Source organism: Micromesistius poutassou (assembly GCF_964030765.1).
Source record: "Micromesistius poutassou genome assembly, chromosome: 7".
Lineage (NCBI taxonomy): Eukaryota > Metazoa > Chordata > Actinopteri > Gadiformes > Gadidae > Micromesistius > Micromesistius poutassou.
In genome coordinates, this window is record NC_140277.1 from 11937066 (window position 1) to 11954276 (window position 17211).

At 47.3% G+C, this 17211-nt stretch overlaps 1 protein-coding gene across 1 annotated transcript in view; it reads left to right on the forward strand.

The window, feature by feature from the left end:
- Positions 1–17211, forward strand: part of thada (THADA armadillo repeat containing) — a 69114-nt gene that overhangs the window by 31433 nt on the left and 20470 nt on the right. Inside the window, exons 28-30 of the mRNA XM_084471031.1 lie at positions 93–224; positions 6485–6653; positions 13937–14040. Of these exons, the coding sequence (XP_084327157.1) occupies positions 93–224; positions 6485–6653; positions 13937–14040 (405 nt within the window). The remainder of the gene's footprint in view (positions 1–92; positions 225–6484; positions 6654–13936; positions 14041–17211) is intronic.

Below are 17211 nucleotides of genomic sequence, written 5' to 3' on the forward strand. Positions count from 1 at the left end.
ATGGCGGCGTGCATTGTGTAGCCTGGGACAAGGTGGATAATATATTAATATGTTCCTTCACTTTGTGTGTGTGTGTGTGTGTGTGTATTCAGTGACAGCGGTGAGGTGAAGCTGCACCCCAGTCTGTTCCTGCTGCTGCTGGTGCTGGGCAGGCTGTACCCCTCTCCCATGGACGGCTCCTCCTCTCCCCTGGGGCTGGCCCCCTTCATGCCCTTCATCATCAGGTGGCTGCCTCACATCCACACACATTCATATATGATAGTCATATGTTGAGTGTTACATGGATCGGACGTGGTGTTGGTCCTTGAGGTTTGGATCTAATGGTTTATTTACGTTTTATCCAATCCTTTACGTTTCACCTTCTGAAGGCCGCTTAAGTTGACATGCTATCGGCACGTCGGAAACATGAACGTACGTTTGAACATGGTCCATTCAAAGATCTATAGTGCAATGTCAATAGACGTTTCAAAGTCCACTTCCTTTGGATTATCAGAAGGGCCTATATGCATATGTATTTGCTGTACTGGTGTTTCCGCACATATTATTCACTGGTTTTTCATTACGCTGAACTGGACTGGGTTTCGGGTGAAGGGATAACATCTCTCACAGAAACTTCCCATACCTATAATAACATTTGCTATAGATATGGCATGACAATATCTACAGAAATGACATATAACTCACGGACCGCTACTGTGCCCATACGCACGACTCAGACGAGCACACCCACACCGAGGACAGAACCCTGACGTGCCTCCCTCCCTCCAGCCCGGACATTTAGAGACCCGTTCCTCGTTCCAGGAAACGGGCTGCTCAAGGACACCGAGGCCTTGACATCCCCCCTTCCACAACCGTGGTGTCCAAATGTGTCCTCTCCCAACAGTATTGGCAGTTCCCACCGCTCATCAAACACGTCATTAGTTTGTCTGGTCACGTTAAGGCCAGACTTGGAGATACAAAACCCAGAATGCACCAAATCTGTGCTTTCGGGAACTCTTCAGCTCAGTCTCGTCCAGCCGTCTGAATGTGTTGCCAAACAAATGGTTTCCCTGAACTCGGACTGCAATCTAAGAATAGAGCTGCTTCACCCTGGCCAAGACAAAACACCTGTAGTCTAAGCACTGGGGGTGGGGTGGGTGGGTGGGTGGGTGTGTGTGTGTGTGTGTGTGTGTGTGTGTGTGTGTGTGGGTGGGTGTGGGTGTGTGTGTGTGTGTGAACCCTGATGATCCGGACGTTTCCGTCTTGTTATTGCCGTTTCACCTTGTTGTCTTATGTGTCAGCTAGTTCACAGGCGTCCTCTCAGGGCCAACTGTCATTAACCCATAGAGGAAAACCAGGGCTGGAACCTGTGTCGTCGTCCCCCCCCCCCCTCCCCACATACACACACATTTTTTAAATTGCTGGGATGATAACAACACACAAATATTATTGGAACGTGTTCCCCCAAAAGCACCTGCGGGAGACTGCCACTGACCCTGGAGGTTGTGTATCTACCGCCCGTAGAGCCCATACAAGATTAGGCACACTATGGCCACTCCTAAGGTTAGGGGTGTACAATGTGGCCGGGCAATATCACAAAAATGTATTATCATGATAATGGATTGTAAAGCACAAAGGATACAGTAGTGTGTGTTTGGGTATTAAATGTATATAGTATAGTAGTACATCTAAAAATAGTATTGAAAATAAGTATATAAAAGTGTAAAAAACATCTAGTGCAAAAATCAAATAAAAACAATTGTAAGTGAGCCCCCTGTTTCAGCTTGAATTCGAGCACTGGGTTGACAAGGAGGGGGATGGGTTATCCACATGGTTACTACCCATGCCATCTTTGCGTGACTTCTTTCTATGCTAGTACCGTTAGATGAGCGTTATAATGTAAGATTTGTACACAAAATGCTCCTCACATAATGCAGTTATACTTAAAGTGTATGAGAAGCTTAACCACATCCACTCACATATCCACAGACACACATACACACGCACGCACGCACGCACGCACGCACGCACGCACGCACGCACGCACGCACGCACGCACGCACGCACGCACGCACACACACACACACACACACACACACACACACACACACACACACACACACACACACACACACACACACAAACATCCACACACACATACACACACATCCACACACAAACATCCACACACACACACACACACACACACACATCCACATACACACACACACACACAACTACTCACACATCCATGCACGCATCCACTCACACATCCACACACATCCACTCACACATCCACACACACAACGTGGCGTTGGTGTACCCTCTCACTGTTAGTGTCCCTTCGTCTTGAAGAGAGCACGACTTGAGTTTGGAGCCAAGTAAAGCGTTTACAAGTGCTTCCTGTACCTACCCACACGCATTCTGTTCCGTGGCTATGGAGACTGGCTGGAGCAGACTACTATGAGTGGAGTATCGGGGGTATAGCCATTTGTCAGTAATATCATTTAGTATGGTTGACATGTGTTGATGTGTTGTGTATATATATATATATATATAATTAGCGCCGTAATTGCACCCACTAGTGGCTAACCGCTTCTATACAACTGCAGTACTTTTTTCAAAAATATTTAGTGTAGTAAATATATAATATGTAGTTACTTGGTCATATAAAAAAATGAATATTTCCCAAATATTTAATCCTAAACGTGTTCTTTATTACATATTTGTATTAGCAACTATAATACAGATGGCGAATGTGTTGCCTCTATATTTTCAAGAAAGCCAACCAAAACATATAGCATTCGAATACAAACCGGGTGTACCAGGGCATGTCAGCGCTGTGTCTGTTTCTCGCTTTGTTTTGTCGAGAATGTCAGACCACCTCACCCTCGACTCCCTCCACCATATCTTTTGTTTTGGGAGGTGTTCCAGCACGGTACAACTCGCTACTATTATTCTCTTGCTACGCTGTCCTGCATCCCACCTCTCTCGCCACCCTCCCCTCCCATCCCACCCCACCCCACACCTACGAAGCCATCAAATCCCATTCACACACACTCCCAAGGGCTCGGTCAACAAACGGACACAACGGCACGTTGTTGAGACTGCCCTCATGCGTGGTGCTTGTCTTCTGACGAATATTTCAGTGTTTTTATCAAGAGAGAGAGAGAGAGAGAGAGAGAGAGAGATAGGCAGGCATGCCATCTTTCCGTGTCAGTATGTGCGTAAGCCGTATTTCTGGTAAAGAATTTATTATGGAAATAGGATTCCTGTCCCATGTGCACACAACTGTGTCTATGAGAGGGCACATCTGCGCTGTGGTCTGTTTCTATATTCTGCGTGTGTGGATCAGCATCTTATGCCTGGTGTGTCTTTCCATCTCTTTGACCTTTATAACAAATCTGTCAGGCTTCTTGCTCGCTGCCTAACATGAACCTTACGGACACCCGGGGCTGCATCTCCACCTCTCCACCATCACCCTCCTGCTGCTCCGGCCCCACCAGGAAGACGAAGCTTCCCAGGCTGGTTAGACAGGCCACCATATGGTTCAATTAAAAATACCCTTTTCTTTTTTTACGAGATGTTATCCATCATCGCTGCTGTGGTCTAAACTCTTTTTTTTCGCTCTTTCTTTTTTTCTTTTCGTCTTGCATTTTGTGTAGCCAAAAGTTAAGCTTTCCTCTGTACGGCCATTGTTGCAATGTAATAAGCATCTGTATTTTATTACCAGTTGGGGGGTGTGTGTGTGTGTGTGTGTGTGTGTGTGTGTGTGTGTGTGTGTGTGTGTGTGTGTGTGTGTGTGTGTGTGTGTGTGTGTGTGTGTGTGTGTGTGTGTGTGTGTGTGTGAGTGAGATGCCAATATGGGTGATATTGGTGTTGTAGGTTAGTCAAGGGATAACAAGGATCAATGAGAGGATCAATGTGATTCACACGGTTTTATCTTGATGTAGAAATGCATCCAGTTTTAAGACAGCCTAACTCAGTATTCCAATATATTAGCGTGATCTATTGAATCATTTTTCCAGTCTCGTCATATCGGCAGATTCTGGCCTCAAGTGAGCCAGCTGCTTCCTGTGAATGAAGGAATGTGCCACTAATGCACCCCCTCCCCCCTGCAAAATGGAGTCCACATGTTTGAGAGGTGTTTTCAACTTAGCATATGGGCCCCTTCTATCGTCCGCAGCGCTAACCCAGGTGCCTTATCTCCCATCCATCATCTCGATCACTTTCATCCCTTCCTGCAGCTCTTTTTCACCCTTTTCCATCCTCTTTTTCTCCCCTTCACTACTTTTCTGCTGTGTGTGTGTGTGTGTGTGTGTGTGTGTGTGTGGTAAAAGAGACAGTGTGTTTAGATATACAGTATGATGATGATGATGATTCACTGATAAAGGCAGCAGAGTAAGGTGAAGGAGCGATGGAACTCAGGAGGATACGCTGCTATGCTGTATGTGGAGATGAACTCCCTGCCATCAATCTGGAGATTGCATGACAATATCATCAGCCACACGCACACACACACACCTGTGTTCGGTTCGTAACGTTTTTCTACGGGGCCAAGCATGCATCTGCGTCACAATGGCCTGGAGGATAATTATGATGATGATGGTGGTGATGATGATGGTGGTGAAAGCAGAGGAAGGGAGGAGGAGGGTGACTAGACATGTTCGTCATGTTTGGAAGAGGCGCATCCTTTTTGTCCTCCCCCGGGCCCCCGCTACATCTGTAAATCTGGTTGAGGCTTGTTTTCTGACTCTCCCTCTTTCTTAGTCAATCTCTTTCTCTCTCTCTGTTGTCCTGTGTGCAGTGATTAAGTTACTTTATGTAAGTTACAGTAAGTAACTTACTAACTGAAACATATCTATTATCTCAATTCTAGGAGAGAACTCGCGTTGGGTTTGTGAATGCTATGCACATCGTTTTGAATTTGAGGCAGGACTTTTCCCTTGTCCTTTTTCCTGAATAATATTCATTTTGCTTCAGCAATAGTTTTCCACGACTTTAGAGCAACGGTTCATTCTTTTTCAAAAATAATTATTCTTTTTGTACTTTGTCTTGGCCTGTCCACTGTGTTAGAACACTGTTGAAGTGTGGCTGGCTGCCAACGTTGCTCTTACGTTGCTCTTATGTGGCTCTCTGCTGGGTGTGTTTTGCCAACACTCTACGTCGTTTTAGCTTAACAAGCCCAGGGTGGGGGGGGATAGTCCTCCAAATGAGGCCCATATGAAGCCCCCCCCTCACTACCAGTCAACAGTCTGCCACCTGACCCTGGGGGACAGCGCTGTTTCTAAAATTACACCCTTCCAAACTGTCATTTCCTCCGCAAAAGAGTTTTAATGGGACAAATTAGCACTGATAGTTAACATGTGGGTCCCAAATGGTGGTGGGGGGTAGGAGAGAGCAGACGTACGTACGTACGTACGTGTGTGTGTGTGTGTGTGTGTGTGTGTGTGTGTGTGTGTGTGTGTGTGTGTGTGTGTGTGTGTGTGTGTGTGTGTGTGTGTGTGTGTGTGTGTGTGTGTGTGTGTGTGTTGGGTGGGGGTGTGTGAGAGGATCTGGTATATACTTTGCCTGAGCACATGCTAGTGCATATGGACGGTCTACCGACTGTTTGATGCAAGGCATTTGTCTGTCTGTCGTGTCTTTTTTGAGTATGGTGTGAGGCGGCCTGCTCACAGCAGATGGAGAAGCATTTGTTGACAGTTGACTTGTCGATCCAAACCGTTCCCCCTCTCCTGGCTCTCCTTGTAAATAAACATTCTTCATGGTTGAAAATGATCTCCTTGCTCTCTTCCTCCTTCTGGAGCGCCCTTGATTAACATTGTTAAGACACGCACAATGCACTCAGTTTTTCCTTTTCTTGGGATTCTTTTATCAAAATAAATTATATTTTGCTCATTGTGTGAGTAGGTGGCCTCCTTGCAGCCCAGGCTCCAAGCAGAGGAAACCCACAGCATGCGTGCTGTTGGAGTTCCTTCTCGCTGTTCTGGGGTCTGCTCTCTGAACTTGAATGGAGACCCAGCCAAGTCCTCGTTCGTCTGGCCGCATCCCAGCCTCCTGTTGCTTCTGTTATTACAAACTCTTATTTGAAGCCCCATCTGCCAGGAAAATGCGTCTGATATTTTGCTATGATCTTACAAGTGCTAGCTCCCTCTCTCTCACTCTCAGATTTTATTTACCTCTTTTATTTACCTCTCTCTTTCAACCACCCAGTCTCCCATTCAATAATTGATCAGAGTCTCGGCCCGTCCTTGCATATGACACTAAAGAAGGAGAGACTTGTAAACCAGACTAATTTTAGCTTGCTCTCGGAGTGACCCATGCAATCTCCACTGCATACCGAATGACCTTGTGTGTGTTTGTCCATCATTCTCTGTATGTGCCCGCCTGTCAGAAGAAAAAATTATAAATAGTTGTTATGCCAATAGATAGTGCGTGAACGCACAAATGTCTTTGTGTGTGGTTTGCCTAAATGTTTACACCAGCATGTCTTGGCTTCCTCCAGGTGTGGCCGTTCTGCAGTGTACTGGACCCGGGAGATGGCAGCTCGTGCCCTGGTCCCGTTCGTGCTCGTGACCCAGATCCCTGCCACCGTCCAGACCCTCCTGCAGGATCTCCCTTCAGAACCAAGAACCAAAACCCAGCAGAACCACATCCACGGCACGCTGCTGCAGGTCCATAACCCAGCCCCTCATACACGCACCACTTCTCATTCATTCATTGTCGTTTACTTTTCCATGAGAATACTTGAAGATAGCACAAAGGAAAAAAATCTGGTTATTCAAATTCCAATGACTCTGTTTCTGATTGTTTTAAATGTGTGCTGGTTTCAATGGCGAGTGAAGATAATGATACCTGTATGTTTTTTGAGATTCAAAGGAATCACTGTCGCTGAGCCTTCTCACAAGTGTCATTTTTTAAACCAAGTCATGTTTTAATTTGTTGCATCTGTAACCATAGCTTATTGTAGTGTGCAAAGAACAAACTATGACATTGAAAACAGACATAATTCCACATAACTCAACACACACACACGCACACACACCTCCCACACAGAGAGTGACACACTTTCAATCATATATAAAGACACATAACCACAACAGTCTGGACAAGTGCAGTCTGTCGGAGCAGGGCGGCTCTGCTAGTGTGACCGACAGGCAAATTAAATACTGTTTAGCTCCGACGCGGTGTGCTGGCAATGCAACTAAACAGTCCCTGGGTCAAGTCACTGGGGGGAACTGCAGGGGTGGTACGGTCACGGAGCTGGGGCCCGTCTTCCATGGCTCAGGGGTAGGTGGGGTGTGCTGCTGCCATACTCATCATTGGAGTATGGCATCCAGTTGAGGGTTTTGTTATTCTTCGAAAGCAGGGCGGTTTGGCGAGGGGCTTGGCCCAAGGGGTATATGACTGTTTCATGTCTTTCGTTTGCTTCCCTCGTCTGGCTGCCACCGTGGATGGAACCTCCCCCTCCTTCCCCTCTCCTATGCCTCACCTCCTGCCCCGTCCCCCCGTCCCAGTCCCCTATTCTCTCTCCCTTTTCATTCCTTTCTTTATTGCATTATATTCTACACCCTATTTTTGTGGTTTTCTTCTCCATTTTCCTTTTTTATTACAACAAAATATCAAACTTTTTTTCACATTTATTTTTATTATAGTTCTCTCTTGCTCTCTCCCCTCCATCTCTATCTCTCTTGTGTTTGAAGACTGAAGATGTATTTGCCCGTGGCAGCTATAAGAGGTGTTCTCATGTGGCATGATGGATGAGGTAGAAGAAATGGGTGTTCCCACACACATGTTTGGGATCTAGCAAGGATTTACTTCTGCAATCCTTTCTCAACCGTTTCATTTCCTTGTTTTCTTTCCGTTCAAGAGCACACATTTCTGTTAATCTAGTGTCACACACACACACACACACACACACACACACACACACACACACACACACACACACACACACACACACACACACACACTAGACATTTTTTGGAGAGGTGTGTTGTAATGGCAGCTTCCTTTTTCCACTGTCATTTTATCCACTGAAATCACTTGGTCCAATTTGCCAGGATGTGGTTGGTCATGAATGGGGGCTTTCTTTGAATTTGCATTGGAACAGTTCCAGCCCCAGTCAGCAGACTATAGAGGGGTGTGTAGTCAATAACTTCACCATGTGCATTGATGTCATATCAGGCCCTAACTACTGCTTCAAATATTGATATGAATCAATTGTTTGGTTGTGGACTTCGTGGAAGGATTCAGCTCTTTGGCTGGGGTCAACCTTGTGCCTCCCGATTCTATTTCAAGTATTTCCTTTGTTAGGCTGAACGCCGCTAACCATCTCAAATCCCGCATGCTCGTCCATCAGCAGGCTGCTAATGAGGCCCGAGTTAGGCGGTAACACTAGCAGGCACTCACAGTCGGTGCTGTGTTGGCTGTCCACCGAGAGGTGCTGTGGAGGCCGCTGGGGGGTCTGGCTGGAAGGGGTGGGGCACAGCAGGAGCCCCCCCTGCTTGGCAGGACGGACACCATGGTGGGGCGGTGTGACTGTAGAAATACCTCCTCGCAACGTTTGTAGGCGCTCTGGCAACTTAAGAAGCCAGTCAATAGCGCTGCCATTGTGCGGTTTGTTGTTGATCTTGGCATAGAAAGTTGTGTTTGCCTTTGGTTATTTAGCTGATGCTTTTAACTACAGTGCCTTGCATGTGATGCTGAGAACAAAATCGGCATTGTAGTAGTAGTTATAAGAATTGGTACACAATCATACATTTTTATAAATACATATAATTCATACATATATATATATAATATGGAGGTCTGCAACTGGATGTAATCAGGGTAAAATCTGTTATTGCTCATGACAGGAGACCTGCCTGTGTGTGAACTTGTTGTTGCTAAGATGTGAGTAAGACAGGGTCCTTTTATTTGAGTTGGCTGGATGTAAGGGTGTGTCTGCATGTGTTTAGTCACCCTATAAAGCCTGTTTATGCTGTGATGATTTGGACAGTGTGTTCAGCAGACGGGCAGGACTTAAGTGGCTGATGTATGCTCTGCCTTGTGTGTCTGTGTGTGTGTGTGTGTGTGTGTGTGTGTGTTTGCGCATGAGTTGGTACTTGGCATCCACGTGCGTATGACCCATCCTTGTTTTTTTCCGTTGCTTCTATTATTAGCTTTTTGATTAGATCCTTAGTGTGGTCCTCGTGGCGTGACTGTAATTATGTGTAAATAACTATAAGGAAGTTGAGTAATAAATCTGAAGCAGTACTCCACCACAGACACGCCGGAGAGTATGAATTTCCAGTGCTCCGTCAACCTATAATGCTATGGTGCATCCACCCAACAGCACGCCAAGATGTGTGTGTGTGTGTGTGTGTGTTTGTGTGTCTGTGTTTTTGTGTGTGCGTGCGTCACACGGGCATGCACCACCACCAGTGCCTTGCTCTGCACCTGTTGAGCAGGGCAGTAGTGGCTAGTTGCCGCTGGACTACCGCGCATCGGCAGCCTTTGATGCCAGATCTTCCTGTGTGATAGCATACCTGCCCCCGACCCGGGCCCCCACGGAGCCCGGGCCCTGTCCTCCCTCAAAGAACCCTCTGTTGACACAACCGCCCAAACCGGGCCCTAACGAGCCCAGCGGGTGGGCCGACACTAACTGGACGCGACGCCTGACCCATCTTCACGCGAGGAACCTGTGACCCCTGGGCGATCCGCGAGGGGGCCGTGTGGTCGGTTGGATGTAAGCCCTAGTCTATTTCCACAACATGGCCTAAGTGATTCTCTCGGTTAGGAGCTGGGTTGTCTGCTTGTGCTTTCAGTTTACCTTTCTCTCTCATCCCCATGTGGGAGCTGGACTCTTTTTGCACAAGGTTGGAACAATGCGCTTCTTTTCCTTGGTGCTGCTGATGCAACACCCACTGGATGTGTTCAGTGGTCGGGCCGGGCGCTTTCACAACTGCTCTCTAGAGTCGAACCAACCCAGGAATGCGTTGGCCTGGCAACCCAGCTGGCCCGGCCAGGACCTGACATCACCTCGGATCAGATACTGGAGTTGTACTTTTAGATTTCCACTGAAAGTACTTTTTACCCAGAAATTCTGAAAGTGATTGTCTCGCTCTCTACTTAAAATTCTGCTGTCCTGTTCCCTTTAGCTAAATCTATCTATCTATCTATCTATCTATCTATCTATCTATCTATCTATCTATCTATCTATCTATCTATCTATCTATCTATCTATCTATCTATCTATCTATCTATCTATCTCTCTCTCTCTCTCTCTCTCTCTCTCTCTCTCTCTCTCTCTCTCTCTCTCTCTCTCTCTCTCTCTCTCTCTCTCTCTCTCTCGCTCTATATATATCCAAGAGTGCAGTTAGCCATAATAAATTTATGTCATTTATTTATAAATAGGCTACCAGACAGCAATCAAATCCCAGTCTCAAAGCTTCCTGCTTTATTTAGGAAAACCTTGTTTAGGGTTAAATGTTGTTTTTATTTAACTTTTTTTTAAAGCCCATATTGGATTTCTTGCTTGGAAGGGAGATCAGAGATTAGGGGTGAATCTGGGAGGTTCCCAGGCCATCCGGAAATGCTGGCAACGCCACATATAATTTAGCATGGCTCAGTGGAGGAGATACCATCGAGAGCTTTGCAGTGACTTTATCTACACCAGCAGCATGCTCCTTACTTCACTTGAGCTTTGCTCTTACTTGGAGACGTGGAGTTTGTAAGCCAACTGTACTCCGTTTGAGTTTTGAACATGCTGCCATTTAGTATCAATAAACAATCAATTCACCGTCTTAATGCTAGTTTACATTAGTGGTGACAGTCACTCAATTGTGCCAAATAGTCAAATAAATAACATTCCCTACAGGTATTGATGGTTGGGTAAGATATGAACATTATGAATAACTGAAAAACTGAAAATATGGGTCCTTTCAAGAACAGTTTGTCCTATGTTTCCCTTCAAAGGAACACTGGGTTTAAAAATACAATATACTTGCCCCAGATCCACTCTTGCCACCAGCATTCAGGACTTTCCCACACACTCGATATTGAAAGCGGCACAAACTCTCCTGATGGCGCACAGAAGACTTGGCAGAGTCGTTTTTTTACATCCTTGATTGCATGTCTTTTAACAGTGTGGTTTGTTGTGGAAGTTGCAAAGAGTTATTTTAAATAGGGGTAAGGCAGAATATAGCCGATATCTGCGGTTGACCATAAAGTGAAGCTTTTCTCCGTTTCCTTCTGTAGAACATAGGTCTGGTCCCTTCTTGACTCCTATTAACACACGCCAGTGGTTTTGTTTGCTACTATTAGCTCGGAGGTGTGATCGTTTTGAATGTTATTCAACCTCGCGCTCCCACGGTCATTTCAAGGTCTGCCTCAGAAGAGAAATGTACATCAGGCTGCTCCAGCGCTGCTTTAACGACCAGAGCTCCGCACTGGATGGCAACATTCCCTTTTAGAATGTTGTACAAATGTAGGGATGGGGAGACTGAAGATAATAAATGCTGAAGCCAGTGTGGGTCATTTCAGAATGGCACAGTTGTCTATAGAATGGGGGAATTCCCAGGGATAAAATAAAAAAAACATATGTAATCCCTCTGAATGCTTCAAGCCAACGCTTCCTTGGAGGTAACAGTCATCAATATGGATTAGCCAATCACGAGAGGACTGAATTATTCTTCATTAGTTTGTAGATTATTCAGATATTGGAATCATTTTTTAATCAGGTGTCGCACTTTGACGCTGTCAGGTCACGGTGTGATTGACAACAATACCAACAGACTTTAAACTAACTGGTTTAAATTTTAAGAATATTTATTTAATGTTCCAGGAGTATGCAATGTACTAGGGGTACTACTCATTTGTGGCCATAGAAATCTCTATCTGTATATGTATTTATATATATATCGTACACATCCTCCTCGGCACATGAAAATAACTAACAGAACTAAAGGGTAGCAGCTTGGACCAACAATCGTCACTAAATTGACTGCTTGTCACGTTGCGTAAATTAGATAGTTTATCTTTCTGTCTGGAGTGTGTATTATTTTTGTGTGTTTGACTATATATACAGGGTCGTTTGTGTTTATTTACCCTGGTCTTTACTGGGTTCTTTTTTTGCCTAATTGGGCTGTTCCTCTGAATGTCCACACGCTGCCCAGCCTAGCTCTGGGCTTTATGTGACTGCTGACTTATGTGTGTTTTTACTAGACCAAGCAATGAAATTGTGAGTTTCTTTTATATATAATTGACAATTTCACTGTGTGTGTGTGTGTTGTGTGTGTATGTGCACAAGCGCATGAGTGTGTGTGTGTACGTGTACAATTGTCTGGTACTGTGCACGGGTCAATATGCAAATGTGTACCTATTTGTGTTAATATTAAGGTGGCTGTGTTTTGCATTCAAGGGCGATCCTATTTGTCGATGTATTTAAAGCCCTGTGTGGGTCTTGTTCAAGCGTTTGTATACGCATCTACAAATTACTGTCTGGGTGTGCTTCTGTCTACGTATGCACCGTCGTGTTCGCGCGGCCTGAACCGAGCGCTGGTGTGTGCCTGCACGCGGCCGCCGCTGCGTGCGCGTGTGAGCGTGTGGTCGGCGGCGTGGTGGTGGCAGTGGGCGGACTGGCAGGCCGGGCTGATAACAGAGTCTGAGCGCCCCCGCGCTTCCACCACCACTATTTTTACCGTGCTCAAACGGAGCAGTGCTCGTTACGCAAACACGTACACGCACACGCACACAGAGCAAGGCGTTTCAGTTAGAAACAAGATGTATGAATTTGGTCGTGATTCTGCGTGGTAATTCGTCGTGCCGTCGTGTGCCACGGCATCATGAGCAACAGGGTTGTTTTTGTGCCCGCTTTTCTATTACCATTGAAGGACAAACTGCCTGCATTTCTGTTTTTGCGTTTTTCCTTCATTGTCTTGGATGCATTGGCTGAAGGCGTGAATGAATCCTTCACATAGTTCAGAGCTTATTTTGTCTGGAGTATAATCAGAGCAAGTGAACAACAGAACAATTTAATACAGATGCCGGTACACGTGGACAGAGACATGGCCACCTACACCTGCAGCGATCATCATACCACATGTCTGGATTCAACTCTGAGGAGCTTTCACCATGGGAACACAGCTTAAGTGTTCTACTATAACAGAAACAAAAAAACGAGGCCTGACGGAGACCGCCCGGCCCCTCCGGACCTCATCTTCTGCACCCGGGAACGCTGTCCCCTCCCGGCCTCCCACACAGGGGCGTAGCTCCTGGAGCTCTATAAATACTCCCGCATCCCCCGTGCACGGCCAGCTTGGGCCAGCTCTCCAACAGGGACTTCCCAACCCCTGGAGCGCCCAGGGGAGGGTGGCAGAGATGGATGTTGTTTTATGCGCGCTAGCGGGTGTTGCCTAAGCCTGGAGGCTGCATGGGGGGGGGGGGGGGGGTGGGGGTAGGGCCGTGTCCAGACCTCGGTGGCCAGGGTTGGTGCTGCGTGGTCTGGCTGGTTTTCCCCCACCGTGCCTTCCCCGTACGGCGTAATGAATGGCTTCCTGCTGGCCTGCGGCCGTGGCCCCGGGCTTAAAGAGTATACTTAGTTAGACTCAGAATACACACACACACACACACACACACACACACACACAAAACACACACACTCACACAAAAACACACACACACACACACACACACCAGACAGCAGCCAGTCAGCCTGCTTGCCCGTGTCCCTGCCTCTAAATGTTCCCAGCCAACCGCTGCTCCACCTGCTCCTGGCTGGCGCTGGAGCGGGCTCTCACACTGCCACATCAACAAGGCTGAATAATGGCCCAGCTGCTAACCTCCGTTCAGACATGCTTCTCATTGTGGTGGTCTAGCGCTTTGGTAGACATTGGACGAGATGTATTGTTAGGTTATTTATGGCAGTGATTCTTGGTGATTTAGTGACGATCTTTGTGTGTGTTGTTCCCCGCAGGTGCTCTTCCTGTTGCACTCCTACCAAGCGGAGGCTCACAGACCGCTGCAAACAGGAAGCGGCATCGGCCACGCCCTCCTCCAGCGCATGTGGCTGGCCTCAAGGTAAGCCTAGACACACACACACACGTGTGAGATGTCCGTGCGTGCGTTAGATAAGCATTCTTCCCTCTCATCCAAGACCTTCTGTTGAAGAATGGTTGCCTTGTCCCGTCATCCCTCACTCCCTTTCATGTTGGATTCCCGTACTTCCATCTCAAAGGGAACGTCTGTCTGTACCCCTCCCCCCCCGCCCCCCTCCAAAATCTCATGAAGATGCAGCGTAGATTACGCCGATACACCTTACCCCCCTCCCCTCTCTGTACACGACCACCACCCAAGAATAAATCGAGCAACACAGCCCCACACACAAACACACAGAGTAGGGGTCACTCTCTGGCCCCAGCCTTTCGCTTGGTCAGCCACAGGAGACGCAGTCCGGGACATGAGGAGACGTGCGTGCCCCTCGTGTTGACTCCTATATCCCCTCCCATCGCAGATGCTGCAGGCAGGATGAATTGCTGTTTTGTCTCGGAAAAAATTGCCCTGTAAACTGCTAACTGAAACCCTTCTGGTATTGTTGCCATTCTTGTGAATGGCTATCTTGATCCATCAATATTCAATATGCCACTTTGTATTGCCTCAACAGATTCCTTTCATATTGAAAATCGCTAGTGGAAACCCCCCCAAGATATTATACTCGGTTATTCCTGGAACAGATTGTTATTCTATTATAGCGCTTGGCCGACAACGCAGTGTTCACTGACAGGACATTAGTAACAGGATGTGAGCCGGCTCACGGTAGGTAGGTCCCGGTGGGCGACGGTGCCGTCTGGCCCTCGTTCGATCTCTTCCCCTGGGGTTCCTCTGCCCGGTCCTGTAGCCACATAGCTGACCCCCGGTCCCGTGGCCGCGCAGCGCTCCGCCGACGAGCCTTTTAATAAGATGACCAGGTGGATTCCTGGTCGGCCGAGCGGGACCACTGATTACAGAGTGCGGTGACAGCCTCCGTCACAGCGTTCCAGCTCTGAGGACATCACGAGTCAACAGGGGGCGGGAGACAAAGAAACACCCCCCACCCCCCCTCCGGCCCTCTCCTTTTTATACAAAAAAAAAAAGTAAATGAAGGCAAGAGGTTTGGGCCACTCATTTGGAGCGGCCACCTTCCAGGGCTCAGGAATGCATTGTTCCTCTGCTGTGAGTCAGAGCTGGAGCTCGCGGGCCACGGTGGTTCTGTTCTGTTTCAAGCGGGTCCTTCCTGCTTGTGATGAGTCAGCGGTGGGTGGGTGGGTGGGACGGTGGGAGGGGGGCCGGCCGGCCAGCGGCCGCCCGCCTGCACTGCTCACCGCCGGTGACTTGTGGCCAAGGTACTGACCCCTTAGGGCCCCCTCCCTCCCTCCCTCCCCCGCATGAGGTGAGTCCGGACCCGGTAGACCTCCCTCCCTCCCTCTCTCCCCCCCTCCCACATGAGGTGAGTCCGGACCCAGTAGACCTCCCTCCCTCTCTCCCCCCCCTCCCACATGAGGTGAGTCCGGACCCAGTAGACCTCCCTCCCTCTCTCCCTCCCCCACATGAGGTGAGTCCTGACCCGGTAGACCTCCCTCCCTCCCCATATGACCCTGACCCATTATTCCCCTCCCTCCCCAAATGAAGATTCATTGTTTGGATAGGGATCTGATGATTCCTGACTTATCGTTGCTGTTTTACTTTTTTTTTATGCAGTACAGGCATATGCACTGAAAATGCAGAAACACACACACAGGTTGAAATGGTTTATGTCTGACCCTAAATCAATCTGTCTTCACCTGTGTGTGTGTGTGTGTGTGTGTGTGTGTGTGTGTGTGTGTGTGTGCGTGCGCGCGCACGTGGTGGGCTCACGGGCAAGGTGTACATTTGTCCCTGTGTGTTATTAATAAAGCGAGTGATGAAAACGCTGATGTCAGCCCCACACACTGTTCCTCTTGTTCTTACACACACACGCCTGTGGGATTTCACCGCGCTGCGGTCACGCACAGTGAACGCATATAAATAATAACCTATGTAAATAATATACACACACATACTGGCCCGTGCCCACACACAGTCAGCCCAGCCGCCCCCCCCCCCCCCCCCCCCGTACGCACAGATAAAAGAAGCAGGGAAAATAGACCTATACATGTGTTTATTGAGACACGCTGAAATCTAAAATGATGTCACACACGCTTGCGGTGCATAAACACAGATACACTGCTATACACTCATCCATTCAGCACGTGGCCACACATTGTGTACAGTGTACAGTATAACGTATAAGTGTATAGTTGCCCTTGTATCTAGCTTATGGAAGTGTTTGGCGTTATTGTGAATCACCAGCAGCCTAAATGTTTGGAAACAATGCAAAAGGAACATCGTCTACTAGCGTCAGTCATGCTTTTGTTTACTCTGTGTGTGTGTGTTTCCCATGAGTAAAATATGAAACAGCCAAAAAGCTGCCGGCATCTCATGTGTCTCTAACCTCAATACGTTTATTACAGTAGGATTCATTACAAACAAAATGCACACAGATAAATGTAATCAGCCTCCCACCCTTATTATCCGATCTGAGATCTAAGCCTTGGGGCCGTGCACACATCCATTCAAGCAGTGTCTGTAGCCACCTCCCATTAATGTGGCTCAGAAGCGGCAGCTACTGCTGCTTGGTTCACTGTGGTCTTTCTCATCTGATCACAACTGCATTTGCTAGAAGGGCCTTGAAGAGACTAATTTTGCCTTCATTGGTATCAGCAAACAGTCTATTCTGGTACTGTCTTTTTAATAGCCATAAATACACTGCACACACACACACACACACACACACACACATACACACACATCAAACAAAGATGCAGGAAATGGAGAGACAAGACAGTGCTGACACGCATGGGAGACAGACGGAAGCCATTCAACAATTTAAGGGACATTTAACCTTTTAACTAACTTTTAACTTTTAACTAAGTTTGATAAGTGTGTTATGAATTCAGTTCATGTTGTACCAAATATTCCATGGTTTATTTTTAAAGATGCTGTAGTTAAACCTTTGACAGAACGAGGACTTCATAAAGCTGTTTTTTTTTCTGTGTATCTATGACATTTCTAATTGGGGTAATCCATCAAGAGCTTGGTTGTTAGGCTTGGAAGAACCTCTGCTCATTCATGGAGATCCAGCATGGGTGCTTTAGTGAGGACTTCTATACATGAGACAATCTGTGTTGTCTACGT